The sequence below is a fragment of the Bemisia tabaci genome, chromosome 6 (assembly GCF_918797505.1).
Source record: "Bemisia tabaci chromosome 6, PGI_BMITA_v3".
Taxonomy (NCBI): Eukaryota; Metazoa; Arthropoda; class Insecta; order Hemiptera; family Aleyrodidae; genus Bemisia; species Bemisia tabaci.
The window spans coordinates 41136516-41160517 of record NC_092798.1 but is presented as its reverse complement, the minus strand read 5'-3'; the positions used below and the strand labels follow the sequence as shown (position 1 = coordinate 41160517).

At 37.4% G+C, this 24002-nt stretch overlaps 3 protein-coding genes across 3 annotated transcripts in view; 1 reads left to right on the top strand and 2 right to left on the bottom strand.

The window, feature by feature from the left end:
* The window catches only part of LOC109036426 (uncharacterized), a 15964-nt gene extending 6421 nt beyond the window's left edge, over positions 1–9543 (bottom strand). The window contains exons 1-7 of the mRNA XM_019050631.2: positions 9403–9543; positions 7098–7245; positions 5684–5739; positions 4754–5011; positions 3724–3913; positions 1855–1983; positions 562–885 (exon numbers count right to left, since the gene is read on the bottom strand). Of these exons, the coding sequence (XP_018906176.2) occupies positions 562–885; positions 1855–1983; positions 3724–3913; positions 4754–5011; positions 5684–5739; positions 7098–7166 (1026 nt within the window). The 5' untranslated portion in view covers positions 7167–7245; positions 9403–9543. The remainder of the gene's footprint in view (positions 1–561; positions 886–1854; positions 1984–3723; positions 3914–4753; positions 5012–5683; positions 5740–7097; positions 7246–9402) is intronic.
* On the top strand, positions 7570–17327 carry LOC109036420 (uncharacterized). The gene is made up of 6 exons (XM_019050623.2): positions 7570–9551; positions 10258–10401; positions 11471–11714; positions 12851–13297; positions 14778–14922; positions 16883–17327. The coding sequence occupies exons 1-5, from the start codon at positions 8316–8318 to the stop codon at positions 14888–14890; spliced, it is 2184 nt and encodes a 727-aa protein (XP_018906168.1). The 5' UTR covers positions 7570–8315; the 3' UTR covers positions 14891–14922; positions 16883–17327.
* Positions 9592–24002, bottom strand: LOC109036429 (testis-specific serine/threonine-protein kinase 4). The gene is made up of 9 exons (XM_019050637.2): positions 23707–24002; positions 21846–22015; positions 21333–21482; positions 20557–20830; positions 19490–19649; positions 15861–16140; positions 14089–14402; positions 12248–12441; positions 9592–9610 (listed from the first exon to the last, which is right to left on the bottom strand). The coding sequence occupies exons 1-7, from the start codon at positions 23923–23925 to the stop codon at positions 14366–14368; spliced, it is 1290 nt and encodes a 429-aa protein (XP_018906182.2). The 5' UTR covers positions 23926–24002; the 3' UTR covers positions 9592–9610; positions 12248–12441; positions 14089–14365.

Sequence of the window (24002 nt, the reverse complement as noted above, 5' to 3'; positions counted from 1 at the left end):
TATTACCATATTGATTAAAAAGTGATGCTTGATGATGTTGACCACTTCAACGAAAAGTGGTACGATTTTTTTCAAATTTTAATAGATTTAACGGTTTTAAGCCAATTCATTTTAGTTTTCTGACATTTTTCTTCCCTCTGTCTGGTGAACCTACTTGTTACAGAGACTTGCTGTTGACAGAAAAATATTGCCATCTTAGAAGATTCTGCTATGAGCAAGTGCCACTTTACTTGAATGCTACCTGCTCTTCATAGAGTGATCTAACTACTGTGACATTTCAAAAAAGTTAAAAACTGCTCTGCACAAAGCAGGAAGGAACATAACTTGCGGGTGAAGGTTCAACACCAAGTCCTCAGTGGGCTAAAAGCATAAAGTTAAAATGCATTAGAACCTAAACTACAGCCGCAGCTTTTACGAATTAAAATGAAACCAAAGAAGCACAAGTTTCAGATTTTTAGTCTTGGATTAAAAATGTGGATACCATTGCTAGAAATCCTATTTACAATCATATTTTCCAAGTTGTTCAGTTAAAATTAGAAAAGAAAAGGTTTGAACACTCACGTTTTTGGATGATTGACTACTTCCTTCTTTTCCATTGACTTTTGGTGCAGACTCTTGAGATTTTTTAGACTGACTACTTCCTTCTTTTCCATTGACTTTCAATGCAGACTCTTGAGATTTTGTAGACTGACTACCTTTCTCATTATCGGAGCTAGAGAATAATTCTTGTGATTCGCAATTTAGTTTGGAGTTATCAGTGGATGTGCAACTACTGGAGACACTTGATTGGGACTCAGTCTTTTTCTCAGCCATTTTCTTTGCCTGTCCTGCGAAGAGTGACGATATGCTTTGGCTGCCAGATTTTTTTGCTGGTTCCGGTTTAGCCTGACAGAAGGAAAACTATTATTGGTGCATACTTTGCAAGAAGAAAAAGAGACAGGTAAATTTATGAAGAATAACATTCTTTCGCACTTCACAACAAATCGTGTTACAACTAGTTTGAACGTTACTTATCAGTGACTCATGACAAACATGACAGATTGTGCTTTCTTCTTTCCAATCTCAAATGGTGCCATTAAGAGAATAATTGATAAGCTGGAAATTTCGCAAGGAGTCTTCGTAACGCAAATATATCCAGATTGGTAGCTCTGAACAGTAACTTCTCATAAGAACAGGTGCAGATTGTTCTAGGCCTCCACAATTTTCTGTAATGCGCTGGGTTTTGGCAACAGAATCAACACATCAAAATTCCGTTACATTTTAGGATAAGTGCCAAAATTCCACAAGAGTGGAAAATCTGAAAACTTTCAAAGAAGAAAAAAAGGGAAAAAACTCTTATCCTCCACAATTTTTAGGGCCCTTCCTTAATTTGGTCACGACCAAACGGTCAAAAACTATTTTTGCCCTTGCTTGTAAAGATCTAACGCAAAAGTACCAATTTTTTAGGGGTCATGGTTGGCTACAGCTCTTTGTTTTTGACAGCTAGAGTTCGATTGATGGGAGAATTTGGCAAATAAGGCCCATGAATGTTTGAATACTTCTTTAGCAGAGCTCAAATAGCGATAAGTTCTGCACACTTTCCTTGATGAGTTATAAGATCGTCTTGTTAGTTAACCGATGTTTACAAGCTACACGGAAAATAAGAGACTGATTTTCCATGAGTTTCACAAACTGGGAAGTTTTTGGTGGAGAACTATACAAAAGTTCAGGTGCAGCAACAAAATAGGACAACTAAACTTTGCAAAATTAAAGGAAAGGCAAAGAACAATGCGAAATGATATGGATAACTTTCAAACAAATTAGTACATACTTGAGAAATGCGACACACATTAAGAAATTTGTGAACCCTCTCACCTTTGACTTAGGAGCGGTATCTTTCTTAGATTGCTGAGCTGCAAACATAGCAGCAATACCTCCAGACTTATTCCCAGTACTTTTATCTTTTGCTGCTGTTTCTTTCTTTGGACTAGGACTGGTTTTGGACTAGGAGAAAAAAATAAAAATATTAGTTAAGAAGCACAAAAGGAGGACAAGAAATTATTTTACATCTATGTTTTTTAAAACTAAATATTAGTATTAGTTAGAAAAAAGAATTGAAGAAAAATTTCTCACATGACAGTATTTGAATGATTTTGTAACTCCTTCCTTAACCCTTTCCGGTCCAATGTCGGATATATTCGCCGTGAAAAATAACGCGTTTAGGTCCGATGTCGGATATAGTCGCCCAAAAGTTTGAACTTCTGTGCAATATCGGGTATATTCGACTGCTCCAGCAAGTGGCGGCCTCTGGTGGAGCCTTTGGAAACCACTGTCTTTGTACAACATCGCTGCTACCTTAACCTCACTTAACGACGGCCGTGGAAAACTGCCGCGGACCGGAAAGGGTTAAATTCTTTTACGCAACTACTATAAAATGATACATGATTGAAACCAAGAAATAATTTCAAAGTTGTAATAGTTTAGAATATGATATTAATTGGTATGGATTTTTCATCTATTTTTTTAAAAAAAATTAGCATAGGTAGCAGTAGATAAGAGGTCATCAAACAGAGCATGGAAACTGATTATTGAACCATTATCTTGAGCAGCAATTCTGGGCTGTAAAAAAATGAGACGACAAAAATGAAAGGATCCTGCAGTTAGTTTTTAAAACCGAACTATTAACCGCGCCAATTTAAAAAAAGGAGGGGCTGAAAACTGATTTTTCACAATTTTAACACATATTATCTGGTAAAAAATGTAGTAACATCAGATTGCAGTCCAAGGAGAGCTTCTCTTTCCTCATCTTCCTGAAGGATAAGATAGACCATAGGAATCAAATTTTTCCAAACAAAGATAGCATGCAGGGCAGTGTCACCATACAAACAGCGTGCGTACCTGCAGCGTACCACAGCAAATGAAATGAGAAAACGAAAGTAAGAATGCAGAAAATTTCACTTTTAACCCCATGTTACTTGACATGAACACAAATAAAGTTTAATTTCGGAGGCTCATCCTGCTCAGGAGGTTGTGAAGAACATCATCATATTGAATAATGACAAAATTAAGCTGGTACTGGATTTCTTGGTATTTCTTGCAAGGTTCTTTGGGTAATAAGAGTATGTGAAGCCATGAAAACACAACATAAAATCATGTTTTCCATTATATCATTCTTAACGCCCAGATGTGAAAAAAGGAAACTGACTACTTCGTTTCAATATGCATTGTTGAATTCATGTGATTTCAATGGTGTAGATGTTTCGAGTGGGACTCATTATTTGAATAAAAATGTGGTTTAATTTAACAGGGGTGCAGAAAATGCTCAATCTGTGAAAAAGCCTCCAAAATGTGGAAGGAGGGAAAATTTTGAAAGTCAACAAAAAACAGAAAAAAGGGCATCTTTTTTTAGAGAGGTGGGAAATTTTGTGGAAAGCCCACAGCCGAGCGCGAGAAAATGTGGAAGCTTGGAAGATCCTGCTTCCCTGTAATTTAGAGGGACGTACAATTTTTCTCCCCTTTTTTTAAGATTATTGAGAGAAAAATTTGCTATTAGTTGTATTCTCTTTGCAGTTTTCTTAACAACTCTTAAAATACCACTGGTGAGAAATTTTATAACTTAAGGAGTCATAAAGCTTATAATAAATTGTGGACACTTTGGATGGAAGCTACCAGTTCTATCTGAGTGTGGCAACACAAGCCTTGACCTCCGTGATGTTGATGTAACTACTACAATTAATACAATACCTTGGGTGTAGCCTTAGGCGGTGTCTTGGGAGGGATTTTGGACGGCTGAGCTGGTTTCTGGGGTGAAGGTGCTTTTTTGGGCGGAACTTTTGGCTCTTGTTTAGCAATTGTTGAGGTTGTTGCAGTGGTCGCGTTACGTGCAGCAATGTCATCCCTTTTCGGATCCTTCCAATATGGAATGCCGACAACACTGAAAAAATTTTAAAATCAGTTTTAGGCATTTGAAAGATTCTTAAACTTTCGATTAGACTGAATTTGTAAATGAGACACTGCAAGAGTTGTTCATAAGGTAAGGTTTTTAAAAATCTTAATGCTAAAAAGGCAACACCAAAAAAGTTTTTGATTAATTTGGATGATCTGGGGATTATTGCTAACAAGCTTTAGCTGACCTGCCAGTCAAAACATGTGCAAACACATTGTCACTAAGTCCGGTTTCCAAATAGCCTTGCTACGATGTCGTTACGACTTTGTGACAATGATTTGGCACTTGGTTTGTCAGTAGAGGACACTCTTTATCCAAAGATCTGATACATAGTGTGCATGACTTGTGCTCTGAAATTAATTCTGGATTTCATATTTATGAACAGCTTAGGTACCTAAAATTTTGGGTGATTAGGTACAAGATCATTCCTGAATTTCTCTTTTCTTTTTCAATGAATTTTAACTCAAAATGCCTCTGAAATTAAATTTGAATAAGAGACAATTAACATTTAAATTTTCAAGATTATGACTTACTTTCATTTCTCGGTCCTGGTTGTTAAGTTAGTGAAGTTCAGACTATGATCATTTCGGACTTTTCAGTCCATTATCAGGTCGAAATACAATAATAGTTACAAATTTTGATTTTCTTTCGACTGCTTTTGTCTAATCAAGCTCAGTAAAAGTTTTTATCTTCATAGTGAAGATTGTAAGTAACGTTTCTAAATGCAGTTTTAAACACTCATCTTTGATTCACTGCTTTCACGAGACGTACAGTCTAAAAATAGTTATCGGGGTTAAAATTGTAAAGGCAATTGTAAAAGTGGCTCACCTATTTTCGTTTTCATCGGTTGGAGTTACATTATTTGCAATAAGCAAAGTATTAAGATCACACAGTTGTCCTTTCTTCTGCAAGCTGTATAACTGTTCCCAAGATACTTCTTTGAACTGAGATTTCACAGAGTCTAGATCTTCATCTTGAGCGATTATCACAGAGAATCCTCCATCATTTTTCAACTCTCCCCCAACAGCATAAACGGAAGAGAGATCAGGCTTATGCTTGCTGGTTGAAGCATACTTAGCAAGTAACCTATCAGTGACAGAGATAAAATTATTTAGATCAAATGAAAACACTCAGAAAGTAAACAGGAATCACATTATTACAGTCAATGCAGCTTACAATTAGTTAGAATGTTCCATTACTTTCAAAATCTTTACAAGAATGTCAAGATAAATATAAACCTGACAGATATCCGATTAAAATTTGTTTGTAGAGGTGATAATCCTTGTTCACTGATGCAATAAACTTGTCCAGTTAGATGTTGAGGTAGGAGTACCGTTGAGTATGGTTGTATAGTATTGTATTGTGAAGGATCAGAGATTTCGCTCAACTTAAACAGTCCAGTTATTATTTTGAAAGAAAAAATTCAAACAATTTCTAATTTTTGGAAATGAAAATCATAATGCGGATTTCCAATTTTTGAAGATAAGAGCTTGAGAAAAACTTGCGCACATGTTGTCTCTAGGAAAAAAGGAGCGGAATTTTTGAAGATTTCTCTTCTGTACAAGAAAAAATTGGGTTATCTTATTAAGGGCCATGATTGTTTGAGTAGCCTAGAAATAACCCTAAATAATATTAGGACAATCTCTTGGTGCAGACCACTTCCACTAGGTATTCTAGCCAAGTTACACAACAAGAGGGAAACTCCTAATTTGTATATGATTTGCAGGATTAATTAGAATAATAGGCAAATGGACTTACCTTTTTGCATCATTCATTGATATATTCAGAGAGCGGCTTAGATATTTGTAGGTCACCTGAAACATCAAATTAGAATTGTTTCAAATCGGCACGTAGTTAGATAACAGCAAAAATTCAGTGTACATTATATGTATTTGTAACCTTCATAAGGTTTCCTTTCCCTACTTTTTCGTAAGCCCTTAATGAAAGGGGTGGAAAGTCAAGGATCCTTGCAGGGAGTATGGCTGGTAACTTTATAGGGAATGGAGAGGCGTTGATGACAAGAAACTGTAATTTGTCAGATCTTGGAGTCTCTTGTATCACAGGTAGCAAGTGGAAATTCTCTTGAGATTGGTTTTTTTTTTCAACCATCAACTTTTACGAGAGGGTTATGTAAGTATATTTAGGGAAATAGTACAGAAGAGAAAAGGGAGACAAAATGTAGGCAATTCTGTTGAGTTGGCCTTTCCTGGGAAGACCGAAACTTCTGATAGTGAGAAGGTGTACCACGTGTATCGCAAACAAACAATTATGTATCGAAAAAGGGACCCGGCGCCGCACAGGAATCTCGGAATTTGGGACCTGGAAAATGCTTAAAAGTGGCGCCAGCTCTACCACATACATTACGACTCTATGTACTCAATGGTGTAGACCCCATGAATGCCTTTGCTAAAGGGCATATACGTACTGAATAAAAGGAACTCATTTTTTATGATATCCGTCACTCCATATGGCATTTCTCCAGAGGTGCAGAAAATGCTCGTTTATAACCCTAGGCAGAATTTTGGCATTATAATGTAGATGTGGATTTTTGATGATAAAGATGAAATGAAAAAAGAAGAGACCTACTGCAACTTTGGAAATCAGTGGGATTTTATTTGGAAAGCTGGCAGACAGGCAAAACTGTGGTAGTTTACAGGATTCTGCACTCTTTCGTCTCTAGGCTTTCACTCAATGTGTTTGATAGTACAAATGTCATCTGCTCCTTTAGTTATTCACCCTGATAGCACCTTATTTGTAAAATCAGATTGAGCATCCATGACTGTATCACTCGCGGTGATCCCAAACATACAGATACATATGTGCTGTGCGGACCTTTCCCATACCGGCATGGACCGCATACAAACCAAAAACTTATGGGGAAAAAGCTTCCCTATCTTGGACAGTCCGTACACCTGACGTCACGGAATGATGAAGCAGCCAATATCAGCGTGGAGAGCGTCAGAGACAGAGACTCTGCACACTGAGGACCTGCGAACACTGATCACTCCTCACTAAACAATGCCTTATCTATGAAGCATACGCAGAGTTTGAGCCAAATTGAGTAGATATCATCTTATGAATCTGAGTAGAGATCCGGAGATTGACATGAGAACCTGATGCAATTCTCTGGAAAAAAAATACTATAAAAAGGGTGGAAGCAAATTAAACTTACGATTTTGTCATGATCCATGAGATATTCTTCTATGTTTTCAAGACACATTTGCTCTTCTGTTTCGTTCATTTTGCTCGTCGACTTGAACAATTTCAAAGGTAGGATGATGAATTTCGCACTGAAGAGCGTAAGAGTTACTGAGAGACGACTGAAATCATTTGAAAATTGAAGAAAGTAAATCCAATTGTAAATTTCAGTACATAATACTATAGACTTTCAGACACAACAAGACAAGACAAAAAACTCACATAACCTATTAAAATTTTGGGGGGAACTCTGCATGGAAGATTAAAAAATATAGGTCTCTGTTCAAAGTAGTTCATGATGACGTTCGCTCCTAAGTTAGAAGTTAGGTTAGTTCAATATGCATGAATGTAACTAAAATTGCATAAGCTTAAGTTTTTTGATGATGGAGAGATGGCATCGAGGACGAGGACAAAACAATCTCAAGGACGTAGGCTCTACTCTTACGAGTCCTCTATGCAACTTCATAACAACGTCAGAATTTTTGAGGAGTGAAAGATTCCATCTTTTGACTTGGGTTATATTTTTATGAAAATCGTTTCATCTCACGCGCCGCGAAGTGATTGACAACTAATGTGATAAAATTTATCTTTTTGTTTAAATATCAACACAATTCAGTGCATGACATTTCGTTCAAAGGTGCAAGTGTCGTGACATCAGGAACTGTGCAGCCCGCAGTCCTCTAACACATGAAGTTGTCACTGCTCAGTATCGATAATTTCTACAAAATGACATAATATTACTGTTTCGTCCATCATATTTTTCCTCTTCTATGTGTTCAAGTTTATTTGGCTTGTACCCAGTTGATTTTTTTCCTCTAACCTCAGCCTTACGAAGTGTGTTTACCTCTGCGTGAATATGTGAATGCAAGTCCTGCGACAAAGGAGGTATCATTAGCAAGTAATTACTCATCTCTATCAAATCAGAAACCATTTTTTTAGCTACTATAAGTATCCACCAGAAATCCAATCCAAAAGAACTGCGTCATTAGCTTGGAATATGTTGCTGGTTGTTACAACTGTTTCAATAGGTGTCATCAAAAGCATTTTAACAGATTCACCCTCAGCTTTTGCCTGGTCAACTGTTGTATGAGCTAAAATTACTCCCATGTCTGTGAGTTGTTCACCAATATATTCTAGTAAATACATATGATTTAAGTGGTGAACATTCAAACACAACTTTAATGAAAGATACATGCAGATTGCCACCATGAATGACGACGAAGAACCTCACTCAAGCCAATCTAATTCACACTGCTCCTCGAGTGGTGTCGAAAATATCTCCTCCCTCAACAACATCACAAATGGTTTTAATGGAAATCAGAATAACCTAACTGGTCTCTACAGCAGTCCTGGTAGTAGCTCGTGTATTGATTCATCATTGCACAATGACTGTGGTAAGCATTGCACTGGAGCAAAACCAAAACCTAAGCATCTTACTTGCAATATTCCAAATGGAACAGCAGGTGGAGAGTGCTCTCGCAAAGTGAATAACATTGCCAACGGAGATAGTCATTACAGAATAAACAGCGATGAGGCAAATCTGAGTGCTTTTGATTCATATGTCAGGAACAATGTAGACTCACAACAAACTGTCGATAAATGCCCCCCCAAAGTTGGCAATTGCGTGGATGATGACAGTTCCAGTGGAAACGAGGATGAGTATTGCATCTACACCTACAAAGAGCCCCAAGACCGAATGGCTGATCTGCCAAGTTCTTTCTATCAATTAAACGTGGGGCCACCAAGGGAAGAAGTTGACCGGAATTCTTCTCCAGACATGGATTATTTAGAAATGGACTTTGATCCTGGACCATCATATGGACTTGATTCGGAGGAAAACTCAGAATGCTCAGAGGTGCAGCCAGCAAACGATCAAAACATGTCGAATTCGGACATTCCGTTGTTGTTTAAAAATTTACTTAAGTCTGATAATCAAACAAATAATTTAAGCACATTACAAGACTGTGGTAGGTTCGACCTAGATAAGCCATCCTGTTCAAGAGACCATATGTGCAGGCCAGAGGGTTTAAATGTTAATAAAATGAACAATGACTCATCCAAGTCGGAACGGAATCCGAACCTACCAGAAACAGTGCCGAGAAATGAAATGTGCCAGAGCTCTACTTCGACAGAAGTTAGCCAGAGGGTTGAAGAAGTGCGAGATACCAAAGGAAGTAACTCAGTTTCACCTTCATTGAGTGCTGACGCGTTACCCTGTTCTAGTAGTTCTAGTAGTTTAAGTTATCGATTAAGCAAGCACAGTGCCGATTTATACTCACCTGGTGAATCGTGGAGTGACAGTATCGGAGAGCTGTCACCTGACAGCCATCAACTGAACCTGAACTCTGCGCTCTACCATTGTGTCATGGCAAAACGGCTCATTCTTGATAAACAGTCATCTTTCGTTGAACCAGACCTCTCCAACTTGGTAAATAAAAAATAGACATTTTTCTTCACTCAGAATATTTGTGATGATTTTGTTGTTTCCTGATAAATGGATTGTTGATATCATCAAAATTTAGAATCTTTTTACTTTGCAGCAATTGCAAATTTTCAATAATTTTCTGAATCGAACAACAAAACCTTAATTATTCTAGATCTGAAATATTAAGAGTATCATCACCGTGGTCATGGTAACACCTATGCTTTTAATATGATAATCTAATTCTATTTTAATTTAAGAAAGTCTCAGCACAATAGCTTTGTAGTAATCAACCTTTCCTCGCTAGAACTTAATGTCTGCAGAAAAAAATCGCTCTCAGTTTTGACAACTGGGTAAAAGTGATTTCTTACATGAGCATTAATATTTTAAAAACATAAATATGTATAACTGAGAATTTTTAATTTGAACAAAACCTAGAGCTGAAAATAAATGATTGTTTCATCAGTAAGCTTTGCTTCACCGTTAAGAGATACGCCATTGATTACTGAAACAGTAATCATTTTTGAGGACTGTTGATGACAGAGTTTTCAACCACTTAACAAGTTTAAATGTTTAGAAACTGATTCATTGCAACTCTTTGTGCCAGAGTCCTAGCTTATCTCCCATGGAGAGTGTGCCAGACCAGCCATTGCTACTTTTTCGATTTTTTTCATCCAATCTTTACTTGAACATGCCTCTTCTTTTCCTCTAGAATGAAAATGGCTCAGAAAGCCCTGACAATGCAGCCCCAGCCATTGAGCAAACAATGATCTGGGCTGAGCAAGAAGCAGCACGAAAACAGACGTCGCAACTTGGAGTCTCAGCCTGTGGCGCAACCGCCGTCATCAATGCCATGGTTTGTATGATATTTGTTGGTAGTATTTTGTTAAAAAAAAAAAAAAAAAAAAAAAAAAAAAAATCCTAGGTATATTCACCAAGTAAGGGAAGGAACATTTCAGGAGCTTATCAAAAGAGGAATAAGTATAATATGTTGGTGGACATTGGCGCGCAGTGGTGCAGTTGAGAAGATTGACATGAAAGTATCCAAAGATCAATTAAATACACTATCAAAGCATAAGTTTACTAAGTTACTAGTTGATTCGGTTCATTTTGGTCCCTAGAATTAATGTGAAGCTGCGTTGTTTAACAAGTGTTTTAAGCCCTGAACACAGCAATTGTAAACTTCAAATTGCTTTCCCTGAAAATGTGGTAAGCAGTAAATTTCAAACTTCAGTTTGGTTGAACATTTTGAATAGTTTTGAATGCCAAAATCTTCATGGAACATCCCTCTAAGCACTAGTAAATTAAAAAATTGAATTGAATTTTTTGCAAGACTAATCCACCCAGGTCAGTCACTTCGCATCTTTTTAAAACCAATGCCCCCGCCCAACCATTATTCAACTTCAGTTAGTATGACGCATGATTGGCTTCCCCATTAAGAAATGCATTGCATTTAAACTTCCTGCTGCCAGTGCACAGCAGCCTGATTGTTGAAATTTTTTGTTTGTCGGGACGACATAGATGACATAGGTTAAAAGGCGGAGCGTGATTGGTCGGCTATGTCTTATCGCTGCTTTGTCATGCCTTTGTCAGGTGGAATGGACGACATACTGTCGGAAACTTAAGAGGTGCCGTTAGCTTGTCGTGAGTTCAACCCGACATAGGTACGACAAAGCAGCGATAAGACATAGCTGACCAATCTTGCTCCGCCTTTTAACCTGTGTCATCTATGTTGTCCCAACAAACAAAAAATTTCAACAATCAGGCTGCAGTAAGGTCTTAATACTCCTCTGCGGAAATGACTGACCTGTGTAGATCAGTCTTGATTTTTTAGCAGTAGGGTTCTTCTCACGTAGATGATCACATATTTTTATTACACTCTAATTGGTGCTGAACCTCATGTCTATTCACTTTTTAATTCTCAGGTGGCGCTAGGTGTACATGTGTTGGTAGACAAGGTCAAAGCAGGTGTCAACACTCGATTTCGTGCAGACTGCTCTCCACTTCCAGAATACTTATTCTCTCGCTCGGTCGCAGGCGCTTCCCATTTTGATCTTATCAGAGGTCTTCATCACGCTTCGAACAACCTTATTTATGCCAAATTTTTCCACATGTATCCAAAAAGAAATATCTGCCTGTCTTCATGGCTGGCCAGTTGGATAAAAAAAGGTGAGTTTTTGGTTTTGGTTCTGCAAGTATCCATAATTGGAGATTTATCAAGGCTGTGATCGTTCGCAGTAATTACACTCATAATATCAGGGATGTCTTGCTTATTCAGAACATGGGAAGTTTCCTCAAACCCTCAATTTAATCATTAAATTAACCATCATCATGAGGTAAATGCACATCATTAGGTACTTAAAATCAAACACTTCTCACACTACATTAATAGCTAATTGGGTGAAATACTGATTCCGTTAGCTCTCAAAATCAAGGAATAGAGGTTGATGCGAATTTTTCGAAAAGTCTTTAAGTTTCTATCCGAGAATTTTTGAAACTATGGATTAACTGAGAAAATGCTCACTAAAAAGTTCCAGATTAAAAAATTGCAAAAGAAAGGGGCAGTCCGAAAGTTAAAAGTAGCAAGTCCAATAAAAAGTTGGGCCTTCCTACAGGGAGATTTTTTTATCCAAGGGGAGAGGCAAACCTCCTAAACCTCTTGGTCATATCTTTTTTATGAATTTAATTGAAGATCGGCTTACCAAATGATTTCTTTTCACTCCTTGTCTTGATAATAATTTCTTCCATCAACTGCGCCAGAGCCATTGTCAGATAAAATGCTGATTGTTTATTTTTGAAGGTTTTCTGCGGTTAACCGGTTCGTTTCATTGTGCCTGGCAGCGTCGCCAGTTTTAGTCTGTCTCTGGTTGCCATTTGACAGCAGCAGTGCAGCCATCTGCAACGGAAAAGTAAACAACTGCCAATATATTAGATTGAAGTTCTAAAAGCAGCTGGTTTCTTCAATCCTATGGACTAATAATCCTTTTTGTCAAAGAATTTCTCATTATAACATAGTGGAACAAAAATTGGAACAAGGACAAATATTGTAGAATCCTGGACTTTTGGTCTAATATGATGGAGAAAATTTGGAACAGTTAACCCCTGTGTGAAGTCCTTGCGTTCTCAGAGACCCGCCATTTCCATGTGATTGTTACAAGGATTTTACATGGTGCTCCAGGTCTCATCTTCCAACTCTTATTCAAGGTTGCATTTAAGAGCTACCCATCCTTTACAATTTCTTTCTAGTTACAGTCAGAAAATAATATTTACTTATGATCCTTTATTGCTCTTTTTTCATGTTGCAGGAGCTGTTCCAATCTTAACATTGAACCTGCAAGCTGGTGGGGCAGGTACAGAGGCTGACTGGTGGCACCATCAAATGGTGTACGGAGTTGGTTCCCGTGGAGTGTTCCTTACAAATCCTCTGTCATGCAGGAGCGAAGCGACTCTGCTGCCGCAATTGTCCAGCCCATCAATCCTACTCATCCGCAGGAGCGATATCATCTCGCGCTGGAGTCCTGACACGGATCTGAGACCCCTGACCAGGCATCAGGATCCATTGTGGAAGAAACTGAACGTCTTGGGGCAGGTGGTAAACGTTCTGCGGCAGCATGCGAGGAACGAAAATTTGACAAAGCATATCTCAATTCCAGCCGTTTATCGATCGGGAGTCACGCTTGCAGCTCTTAGAGATTCGCCGGCAGGGCAGGAGCTTATGCATACACCTGAGGAGTTACCTCTTTTTGTGAAAGGTTTGTATCATTCAAGGATTTTCTAAATGACACTAAATGAGATAAGATGATGTTGACATCCAAAACCTAAGAATTATGTGAAATCTAGATAAGAAAGCCGAACTTGCATGAAGATTGTCCGACAAATAATGCCAACATGTTTTTCAAAGATCAAAAAGTCAGGAAATATCATATCCTTGCAGAATCATGATTATAAACCAGTTTTGAAAATATACTGAAGATTCTTAAGTCAGGACTGAAACCATGTACTGATATTTTTTTGCAGGATTCTCAGCCATCTAGTACATTAGGGCGATTAAAAAAAAAATTTCATCTCAAATTTTGGTTCCCAGTAGAAATTCTGGAACATGCATGACAAGACGAGAGCCAACAAATTTTTTTTTGAACCACCCTGCTAGTACACTTCCCTGCCTTCTTATTTATGATAGGCTCTTGTGGCTCAGCCAGGATAATATAGAACAATGTAGTTCCTCCTCGTTCTTTTAACCTACAGGAACCATCCTAGTATTCGTAGTTGTCACAAAATCAACAGATGTAGCATAAAACAGCATTTTTGCTGGCTTTGACATCCTCAGTCATTCATTTGCTGTGTGTATAGAGCTCATCGAGGATAGTTTTTGAAAATGTCAAATTTTATGAGTTCCTTTCATTAATTATCCTACTTTTTTCTATGATTTTTGGAGATATAATTTAATGTTTTAAGCACATCTTAGTGTCATTTTTTTCTTCATATTATTTTTTATTATTATTTAATGTGTGTATTCAAAGAAAATATCATTAAATAAACTCACTAATTAGGTTTCCTGTGGAGAATGATGAATGAGGTACCTCGTGTGTAATTAGAAGTAAAGTAGAGGACGGAGGGAGAGAGATTCGGGGTTGCTGATAACAGGATGAGCAGCACAGTACGAGACTTAGGTAGTTGGTGATTCCTCAGATCTGACTAATTGTTGAAGAGGCGAAGGAACATCAATGCCTGCATCATTTAATGTAGAGGATGATCAGGGTGCTCCATCTAAAGTTAATAAACATTGAGATGTTTAATGATCAACCCCTCAATGGAATTTTTCATCGTGATGCTCTTGACTTTCTTCTTACTATGAACCTGTAAAACAGTTTTTGATTTTGTGAAGAGCCATACTGAAGCAAAATTATTTTCAATGCACAATCCAGCCGATGATCCCTCTCGTAAGGTTCATTCAAAAGCAAATTCAAGGTTATCAATAGGTCTTCAATTTTGAAGAGGAAGATACGAGTTTGTTGAGAAGAAGAAAATATTTAACACTTTCTTCCTTTCGATTGTAATACTTTCTTGCTCGATCAACTCCCAATTGCAGGTAGACTGACACTTTGACTCACTGTCTTGTAATAATGCACTAGTTAGAGAAACTTATTTTGGAGCCCTTTAATGATGGGTGTTGAATAAATTCAAGTAGACAAGGATATTAATGTGAGTAATTTTGTTTTTTTTCTATTCTAGCATCATCACCTGTTCAGAACAGAGGAGAAAATGATAAGGAAAAATCAAAAAATGAAAGTAAATCACCCGCTGAACCCTTTAGCTCAAATAATAAACCACTTTCATCAAGTTAGCAACTGTCTATGTTCAGTGATACTCATTAAAGGTAACAGTCATTAATTTTTTCATTTCCTTTTAATTAAGACTAAATATTTTGACTACAAGCCTAATTGATCATTTTTTCACCAAGAATACCTAGTCTCTGGAAGATTCTCTTGTATGAAGAGAGAGCTTAAAGTAAGCATCTCACATGGTTATGTTGAGCAGAGAGTATAAGTCTTTATAGATTGTGAGGAAGGTTGCGCATCTGCCATAAAAATTCTCAAGACAGAATTTGGAATGGGTCAGTTGTTCTAGTCTCAGAATCGCGTTTTGATGATTCGAGCCTATATAGTAGCAAAAAATAATCAAATTTGTCTAAGCGTTTTGTTTCTTTGTCCAATATCAACAGTGATATGCCATTTTAAAAACACAATGTCTAACGGCATCTTCTGCAGTAGTTCATATTATGATTTCTCCCACCTTGGATTCATCAACTGAACTGCGTTAAGCACCAAGGAACCAAGCCACATCAGCTATTGCCAAATTTAACTCTGCAATTTAACTTTTTACAAGAGAACGTTCGTGCGGACTCCTTTGAAAACTTTAAGGAATTTGCTTCGTACCATGCAGAAACTAAACTGAAATTTGCACTAAAATCCGCACAATCGTTATCATGTATAACATTAAATTGTCCAATTTTTGGCAATAGCTGATGTGGCTTGGTTCCGTTCAGATAAACGTGGTCCAACTAGTGATACATCAATTTGCATTAGTTTCTCAACTTGAAACACGGATCGAACCAAGAGGGAAGCAACCACTGTATGAACCACCAGTGTGGATGATGTCAACCGTCTGTTCTATGGAGGGCAATGAATCTTTACTATTGGGCCTGGTATTTGGACTGAGCTTGTTGCTTGCTGCTCTATAATTTGAAATCATCAAAATGCAATTCGATGACTAGCGCAACTGGCTCATCGAAATGGGAAGAGTCAAAAGAGTTACCGCTTAGCTAAACGCTTCAATCCTATTAGTTTGGACAGTCCGGTCATGTTTGATCGGAGGGACGGTGCAGCACTGATGTCAGAAAAAGATTGACTCATGACTGTTTGCATCTGTTCTTTTGCATCATTTGTTTCTGCCTGGATGATTGTTGAATTGGAGGATTCCATTGATGCTAGACAAGAGTTGCCTCCTCTGTCCCTGGAGGATAGATCATCCTCTGCTGTTTCTACGCAGGAGGTCTGGCCACTCACATCATCTGTTAACGGGGGCTTGGCGTCATCTAATTCACATGTGTAAATTAAAATTAACTCAGTAAATTTTTAAAAACAAATTTTATTCTAAAATGTGTGTAAGTAATGTCTGTAGAGCATTTTTTTAAAATTTCCTTTTTGAAGAGTAAATCTTCAGCTTCTTGGATAGAAGGTGTTTGCTTGCAGGAATTGCACCTGGACCTGAAGACTGTTGTGCGCTGATTGCCATCTACAGCATTCACAGATTGTCTACACATCTAGCAATCGTGAATTTTAGGGGCTCTTATCAGATCAGGGATAGTTAGGGCATTTTATGAGAAAGACTGGGAAATTAAAAAGTCTTAAAATTTGAAAGAACATCAGCGCTGTCCACAGAATCAAACTTAGCCTTAGTCTGGTTTGAAGCTCAATGCTCTGAATTACACTCTGAATTGTGAATAGACGAGTATCAGCAAGGAATTGCAATTTCAGTTCACTCATCTCATTTTATGAATCAAATTCATTCCTTTCAAATTGTAATAGTCTGTTTCTATTCGATTTTGAGCAAAATATGTAACAGTAAGCATGGGAATTCAGGTTCCGTTCTTCGAAAAGCATGGTAAATGTCATTTTTTTTAATATAACCACATCTATTGGACCTTATAATATCAGACGAAAATAGGGATTCTGACAAGTCCTACAACTTTTCACATTTACAAGATTCACCCTCCGAGCTACAATTTTGTGACATACATAACAGTTACTGAGTTGATCTTTTCCTTTTTGTTTCAGGTGATTCAGTTCTCTTCTTGAGCATCTCTCTGTCATCACAGAATAAAAATGAAGAATTCTCCAAAGGTGCGATTCTTGTAAAATTGTAAATTTAAGGTGCAAAGTATTGTTAAGTCCTCAAAATGGAGATGCTTATTCTTCTAGAAGCCATATCCGCAGATTGGATTCAAACCCTGTTCTTGCTGAAGAAGGGTTGGAATGTCAAAAATCTGCTCTTATTTTTTTATTAGCTTGTTCAGTTGATCAAGGAGACCTTTGAAGTCATCCTATTGAACTGTTCTGTTTTCTTTTCTCAATATGCTCATTTAGTTAGACCCATTTTCAAGGTCAATTTATTTTTTCAATTTTAAAAGAAATGTGTACATGAAAGACATAGGAACTTCCATCCTAGCTGTATTGAACATGAAGAGCATTTTAAATAAATTTTGATTCTTTTTTTTTTCAAGTCTTTGAAGTTAAAACATTTTCAAAAACAAATCCGAATCATCTAAACTGTCGACCAATTCATTAACGCTAGTCAACTGCGGTTCATAAGATCTTGATGGATCTAGAGCATGGCAAAATTAGGCTTTGTTGATCATGGTCGTGCACTTTATACAAATTGATGGTAAGACTGTTGAGATTCATATCTTGGTAGGCCAGCTAACCGTAAATGGTTGCAGAATTCCTGTCATTCTTTATCTTCTAAATAGAAAACTGTGCAACATCATATTCTGAAAACTTAGGTTATTTTTTTTTTCTCTGTGTGAAGAATATTCTGGGGAAAGTTCAAGCCTTGTTAGTTTGATCTCCCTTGAAAAAATGAAAAAGAACTAGAGATTTTGGAACACAGTAATCGATTTAGCATCTTTACAGTTTTACTGTCTCAATGATATAGTTTCAATGATCAACCTGCAGTTTATTATCAGTTCTCATAGGAGAAGTTTAAGTCACTACACTTCAATGCCTAACTTGTGGCGGGTGGGGATATTTTCAAACTGACAGAGGTTAACCTCTAGTCTTATTGAGACATGACTGTGTGAGAAACCTATTGTCTATTTTCAAACCTTTCATCTCCCTACGTCTCAATTTAAATTTGAGGTATCACACATATCTTATTAACAAATGATTTGTTGTTGTTGATCAACCTGACTTTGTTGGGAAAATTCAACATGTTTGAAGAGGAATTGAGCAAATATTCACAGTTCCAAAACGGAAAGAAAAAACCGGTTTTAGGCCTGCAGATTAGAGGGATAAGAGGATTGGTCGGCGTGAGTTCAACAGAAAGGAACCAACCCACATAAAGTTGAAACTGAGAAAAAGAGGTTTGGAGTTTTATTTCTCCTTAAGGCTCAATGTAATAAATAAATTTTAACCCCTCCTAACACAGACTAATTTTTTTTTCTCGACTTTGAGTTTATTGCAGGGGAATATGTACGACTAGTGGAACTCAAAAACATTAACTCGATTTTTCCGAAAATGTGGGTTGGTTCCTTTCTGAACTCGTCCAATCAAGGCTAAATTCCTTGAAATTAAGGGTGGTCACTCTAAAATAAGTAAAATCTCCAACTGTGACATGGACTGCCACGAAGTTCTCGGGAATTCAGCTTCCATTGAAATAATTACTAGGTGTAGAAAGAACACCTCTTAAATTGCCTCTTATGATCATTGTTGGGTTTCGATCGATCTGAATGGGCCTGGAGGTGAACTTTGACCACCCTAAATTTCCCGGTCAAGTATCAGTGCAAAAAATTAAAAAAACAAGATTTCGAATAGAGAGAAAAGCAGCCACTTTTATTTTTTAAAACATCCATATACTTAGTAAAATTTTTCAAACTTTTTTAGTGAAGAATGGGTCAGGAAGAAGAAATAACATGTTTTCTTTCAGAGCCTTACATTTAATGGGTGGATGTGAATTTGCAGAGATCGAGCCCCAAAACCAATCAATCCGCAAAATGTAATGTCAGTTGAAACTTGGTTTAATTTGTACAATTTTTTCTTTTCTCAATTATTGCAGCTGATTTCGCCCATGATTTCAATTGGGCAATGTCAATTTAAGAAAACAGGCGCCAAAATCGTGAGATGTACAAAGAGAGTAGGCAAAAATAATTTTTTGTATTCAGGTCTCATTGAAAAATAAAAAAAATTCCTCTCAAATCGCTTTGAAATTTAAAATCAGTCAGAAAGTTATTCTGCGCACAAAAAAAAAAAAAAAAAAAAAAAAAAAAAAAAAAAAAAATCCTTCAGAAAAATATTTTGTCCTGTCAAGAGGTTATTTAACTTTCTTGCTGATTTTCCAAAAAGGAACATCAGGATTATCATGACAGCCAGTATCTGATATCTTTAATGAAAAAATAAAAACAATGCCTTGTGAGGAGAAATGTTTGAATATCGTTAGACGTTAGAATTTGATTTTATCTCAAAGTTACTTCTTCCTGACAATATATCACTAAAATTTTGATAAGATGAGGTGGACTCCAGGGAGGGCCTTTCTTCCCTGCCTTTAAATCTGCGAAGAGGTGATAAAATTCACTCTTCGCTGAAATTCGCTCAGTCCATGTCACGGCTAGGCTGCTTATTGAGCTGGAATGAAGTTTGCAGTTTGTGGAGCAGGAATAATAGAAGTACCTTGAGGCAACTCACTGTCTACTTCCGTGAGCCAAGGATCATTTTTGATACCTGCTAGTCTTATTCGTTGCTTGACCGGTGCCAGAATTTGGAGTATTAAGGTGCGGCATCTTGTTGAAATTTTCGGTTCTTTGGGAAATGTTACTTTACTTTGAACTTGCTGAAACATCAAAAATGAGAATTTCAACAGCAATTCAAAATTAGTAATCAAAAATAATCCTTTAGTTTCCTTGAGTCAACTATATTTTCTCTGGAAGGACGACATAACTTTGAAAAAGTCAGTTGAGCCAATAGCAGAATCAAATTTTGGTGGCTGAATCTTATAGTTAAACAACAAATAACAGATCTGTTGGACAATCGAATTTCTAATTCCAAAATTAACAAACATCCGCTGGAAACTGATGACATCATCTGCCATTTTTCTAAAAACGATATCTATCCTTATCAGTATTGAACGAGGAAACTCGGTCCTCAGAATATTTGTTTCTCCAAAAATTGTCCTTAAAAACTTGTCTGTGCGAAGGAGTTAAGTAGCCAAAACAAAAAAGCTCTAATAAATAATACAAAATATAAGGCTTTGTCCACACAAGCGCGGTTCGCGGAAGTTATTTCGAGGAACTTGTTCCCGGAACAAGTTTTAGCTGAACTGAAAACTTATTCCTCCTAAACCCGGGATTTCCCCTGTACTCCGAGCTTCTACATATGTTTCTTTTGATGTGAATTTGTTTGTTTTTGTTTTTTACGTCCTTTCCATGTCTTGACATTTATTTTTGTTACTTTGGCGGCCGTAATAATCTATTATTTTGCAATAATTGTATAGTTTTATTGAAGTTTCGGTTCCAGTTTGGGCAAACTCGTGTGGACAGCATCCCTCCTTTCAAGGAACAAGTTCCGGGAACTGAGCAGTTCGTCGAATAAGTTCCTCGAACCACGCTCGTGTGGACAGGGCCTAATTGGTTAACTCACGCCCTCAAACCATCTTTTTTTAAATTTTTTTTTTTTTTTTAGTTTAATTATAACTTATCACTCATACCAACATAAAGAATATGCTCTATTATATCACTTACTTTTAGTAACTGGCTGTAGTTTGAATCATCGAATGGTAACCGCCCATAGACCGTTGCATAAAGCACAACACCCATTGACCAAATATCTGATAGCTGAGGCTGATAGGGAATGCCACGCAATATTTCAGGTGAGGCGTATGCATAGCTTCCACAGAATGTCTCACTCATGATCGGAATTCCACTTTTTGGCTTCATACTCCCTCTAGCAAAGCCAAAGTCTGAGAGCTTTATATTGTAGTCTCTGTCCATCAACAGATTTTCACACTTAATGTCCCTGAAAATTGAAAACAAATTTGATATGATTTTTGAGTGATGATGGTAAACGATTTTCTTCGCAAGAATCTTTTTGTCTCCTCTGGAATAATGCAATGTTTCGAATGGGAATAGTATTAATGTAAGAATTGATTCTTTGGATCACAAGGTGTCATGGTTTACAAATTCTCATTTGATCAAAAATCTCTTTAAAGATACATCTCAGCTCTGACATTGACTGACTGTTTAAAAAATTCATTCTCTGCCTTAATAATTTGATTTAGTTGTATTGAAAGAAATAATAATACTCAAGTGTTTTAACAAGCGCATATCTGTAAGAAAGTTAACAGAAGAATTTCTGTGGTAGCATCAATTGTTTAAAAAGAGGAAATCAATATGTCTATTGGTTGTTAGGCTGTAATTCTTGCAGTCACAAGGTTCTACTTCTTAATTTTAGTTTACAGCCTGTACAATCACATTACGATTTAACTGATCTATTCGTTAAAATAACCCAGCTACTATACCTGTGAACTACTCCTTTTTCATGACAGTACTCAACAGCATCAACAAGTTGGCGGAACCATAATTTCCCACGAGGCTCATCAATATAACAGTCTCGTCTTATGATGTCCAGCAAACTTCCCTTCTCTGCGTATTCCATGATGATATAAACCCTGTAAATACAAAAAATTGATCCTGTGTTAGAGGTTCTGTGCTTTGATCAACAGTGAGCAGTCTTAAAATAATATAACACAATTTATTTTTTTAAAAAAACAAAAAAAAAAAAAAAAAAAACCACTAAAGATTCACAAACTCAAACTCAGCAAAAACTCAAAAATGCGTATGCCTCACTTTACACTTTAGTACTTTATTTCAGTTTCATGGACGCCAATTTCGGAAAGCTCCTTTCAGGATAACCAGAATAGTTCACCTCCATTTAATTTTATTTTATTTTCCAAAATAGAAAAAGTCTCAAATATGGTCTGAGAGGTTGATCCCTGATACCTATAATGATGGTATTGATAAAATTTACCAACCTATGTGTCGTTTCAATCGCTTGCAGGAATCTAATCAAGTGCTGATGTTTTAGGCCTTTCACCACTTCAATTTCACGAGGTAAAAATTTTTTTAAGTAATCCGGAGGTGCTTGAAATTTTGACACAATTTTAACGGCAACATGAGTTTTGTGCCGTTCGGAATTTGCAACCTGGAAAAAATATAATCCAGATGATTAAGCATGCAAGTCGAGCCAGTAATTCTGTACCACGAATGTAAAGGTAGGAAAAATATTAAAGCCTTGACTCGAGCCAAAATAAAATAATTAATGGTTCAATCTTTCAGAACCAAATAGCTACAACAACGCAGTGTCCAGGGCCGGATTTAGGGGGTGGCCAAGTGGTTCACGGCCCATGGCGGCAAATTTAGGGGGCGGCGAAGTTAAAGTCGGATTCAGAAAAAAAATTACTAACGAGAAAAGGTGACAAAATCTCTCATTTCCTAATTTTGTCGTCTTTCGGGTAAACAAGAGACGGCTCCTTTAATTAGTCGAGTTAAGCGAGAAACCAAACACGCAATTTGGACTGGAACGGCGCGGCGCAGAGAGCAATGATGACGAGGACTTGAGAGGGAAAGGAGAAGCCCTCGGAGCGGCGGTCAACATGTAACACATATTAGCGCCTACGAGACTGCATGAATACTTCACGCATTACGTCAGACATAGCAGCAGCGGCGGCAGCGGTCGACGCGAAACGCATAGCGCCTACAAGACTGCATGAATACTTCATGCATTGCGCCAAATATAGTGCGCTCAGCGCGGCGCGGCGGCGGAAGTTAAAATTATTAAACCACATTTAAGTTTGTTCTTTCATAATTTTTTCGTTCAGTACTCATAAGTAGAAGGTCTTGTCCACACAGAGATAGGTTTACGAAACTTAACTTTCGCGCAAAGTTCCGTGAAATTTTACTAGTGGTTTTGGCAGGGCTTTCGCAAAAAATGTGTCCAACACGAGTAAACGTGTCTGATGCATTCCTCCCCCTCCGGCACGTTTACTTGATGGTTTTTATTGATGTTCCAAAACGAATGAGAAGGGGGCGGCAAAATACAGGCGGCCCATGGGCGGCAAGTAGGCGAATCCGGCCCTGGCAGTGTTCTCAACCAGGTAAATTATAGGTTCCTGCAAAGTCAACCAATGCGGGTTGCGTACCAACTATTTGAAGGCACTTCATAACTTCAACGGATTCATCTGGGAACTAATGAACGAAATGAATACATCATCATGACGAAGAGAGCTGGTTTCAGGAGGAAAAGGAAAGGGAGGGGTAAAAAATTGTAAAAAAAAAACCTTCTCATGAAAAAATTACAAGCTGGATCGCAAAGAACTCCTTCAAGAGCACATAACTTCTGAAATTGTGTTCTCTCCTCCCAGCAGTAAAATATGTGCATTTAATAAATGGTAAGTTTTGAAAATAAAAATTATACTAAATAAGTAAATAATCCACGTGTAATAAGTTTTTGTGAAAGCACATAAGCGGATTGTGAGTGAACGACAATGGCTGAAAACTGAAAACACGCATCTCAAAATTTGTCTTGGCTAATTTCCTCTTGTAAGTATACCTACTCATTTTTAAGAGGACAACAAATTCATTATTATCACATACAGAATTTTCTCTCATCACTTATTATTTTTTTTTCATCTTATCACAGTTATTCCGTAAAAATCTGCAGCCGTAGGTAATATCTGTTAGTTTTAATTTATGTATAAGAAAAATAAGAATAATGGATAAAATTTAAAAAGAAAGGGATATGGAAATAAAGAACCGAGATTTTGATACGTTGTAATTGACTTACAAGTTTTGAGAATGAAGCCAAGCAATCGTTTTAAAATGCCGCTTACTTACTTTAACGGTGGCATAAGAGCCGGTGCCGATGGTCTTGCCGAGGGAATAACCATGATTCTCGAGGACAGTGGCCTTGCGCTCAACGACGTCGGTTTTGGGGGCGCCGGCGGGTTTCTCGTCTTGCCCCGGGGGCGGCGGCGGCCCCTGCACTAACAGCACGCTCTTCTTCTTCGTCAGACTCACTCCCGGAACCCCAACCCCATCTTTTTTCAGATTCATCGCAAATTTAGGACATTTTTGACACGGAAAATTTAGCCCCTCGTGCTCGAAAATGTTTCCATGGTACCCCCGAGCGC

What these genes read in the sequence shown, in the direction of transcription:
- LOC109036420 (XM_019050623.2), top strand. Translation starts at nt 8,316, where the DNA reads ATGCAGATTGCCACCATGAATGACGACGAAGAACCTCACTCAAGCCAA. An exon ending in CCGCCGTCATCAATGCCATG is followed by an intron (nt 10,402 to 11,470) that starts GTTTGTATGATA and finishes TTTAATTCTCAG; the next exon opens with GTGGCGCTAGGTGTACATGT. An exon ending in GTTACCTCTTTTTGTGAAAG is followed by an intron (nt 13,298 to 14,777) that starts GTTTGTATCATT and finishes TTTCTATTCTAG; the next exon opens with CATCATCACCTGTTCAGAAC.
- LOC109036429 (XM_019050637.2), bottom strand. Translation starts at nt 23,925, where the DNA reads ATGAATCTGAAAAAAGATGGGGTTGGGGTTCCGGGAGTGAGTCTGACG. An exon ending in GCTCTTATGCCACCGTTAAA is followed by an intron (nt 22,016 to 23,706) that starts GTAAGTAAGCGG and finishes TATTTTTTCCAG; the next exon opens with GTTGCAAATTCCGAACGGCA. An exon ending in AGACAGTGAGTTGCCTCAAG is followed by an intron (nt 16,141 to 19,489) that starts GTACTTCTATTA and finishes CATGTGAATTAG; the next exon opens with ATGACGCCAAGCCCCCGTTA.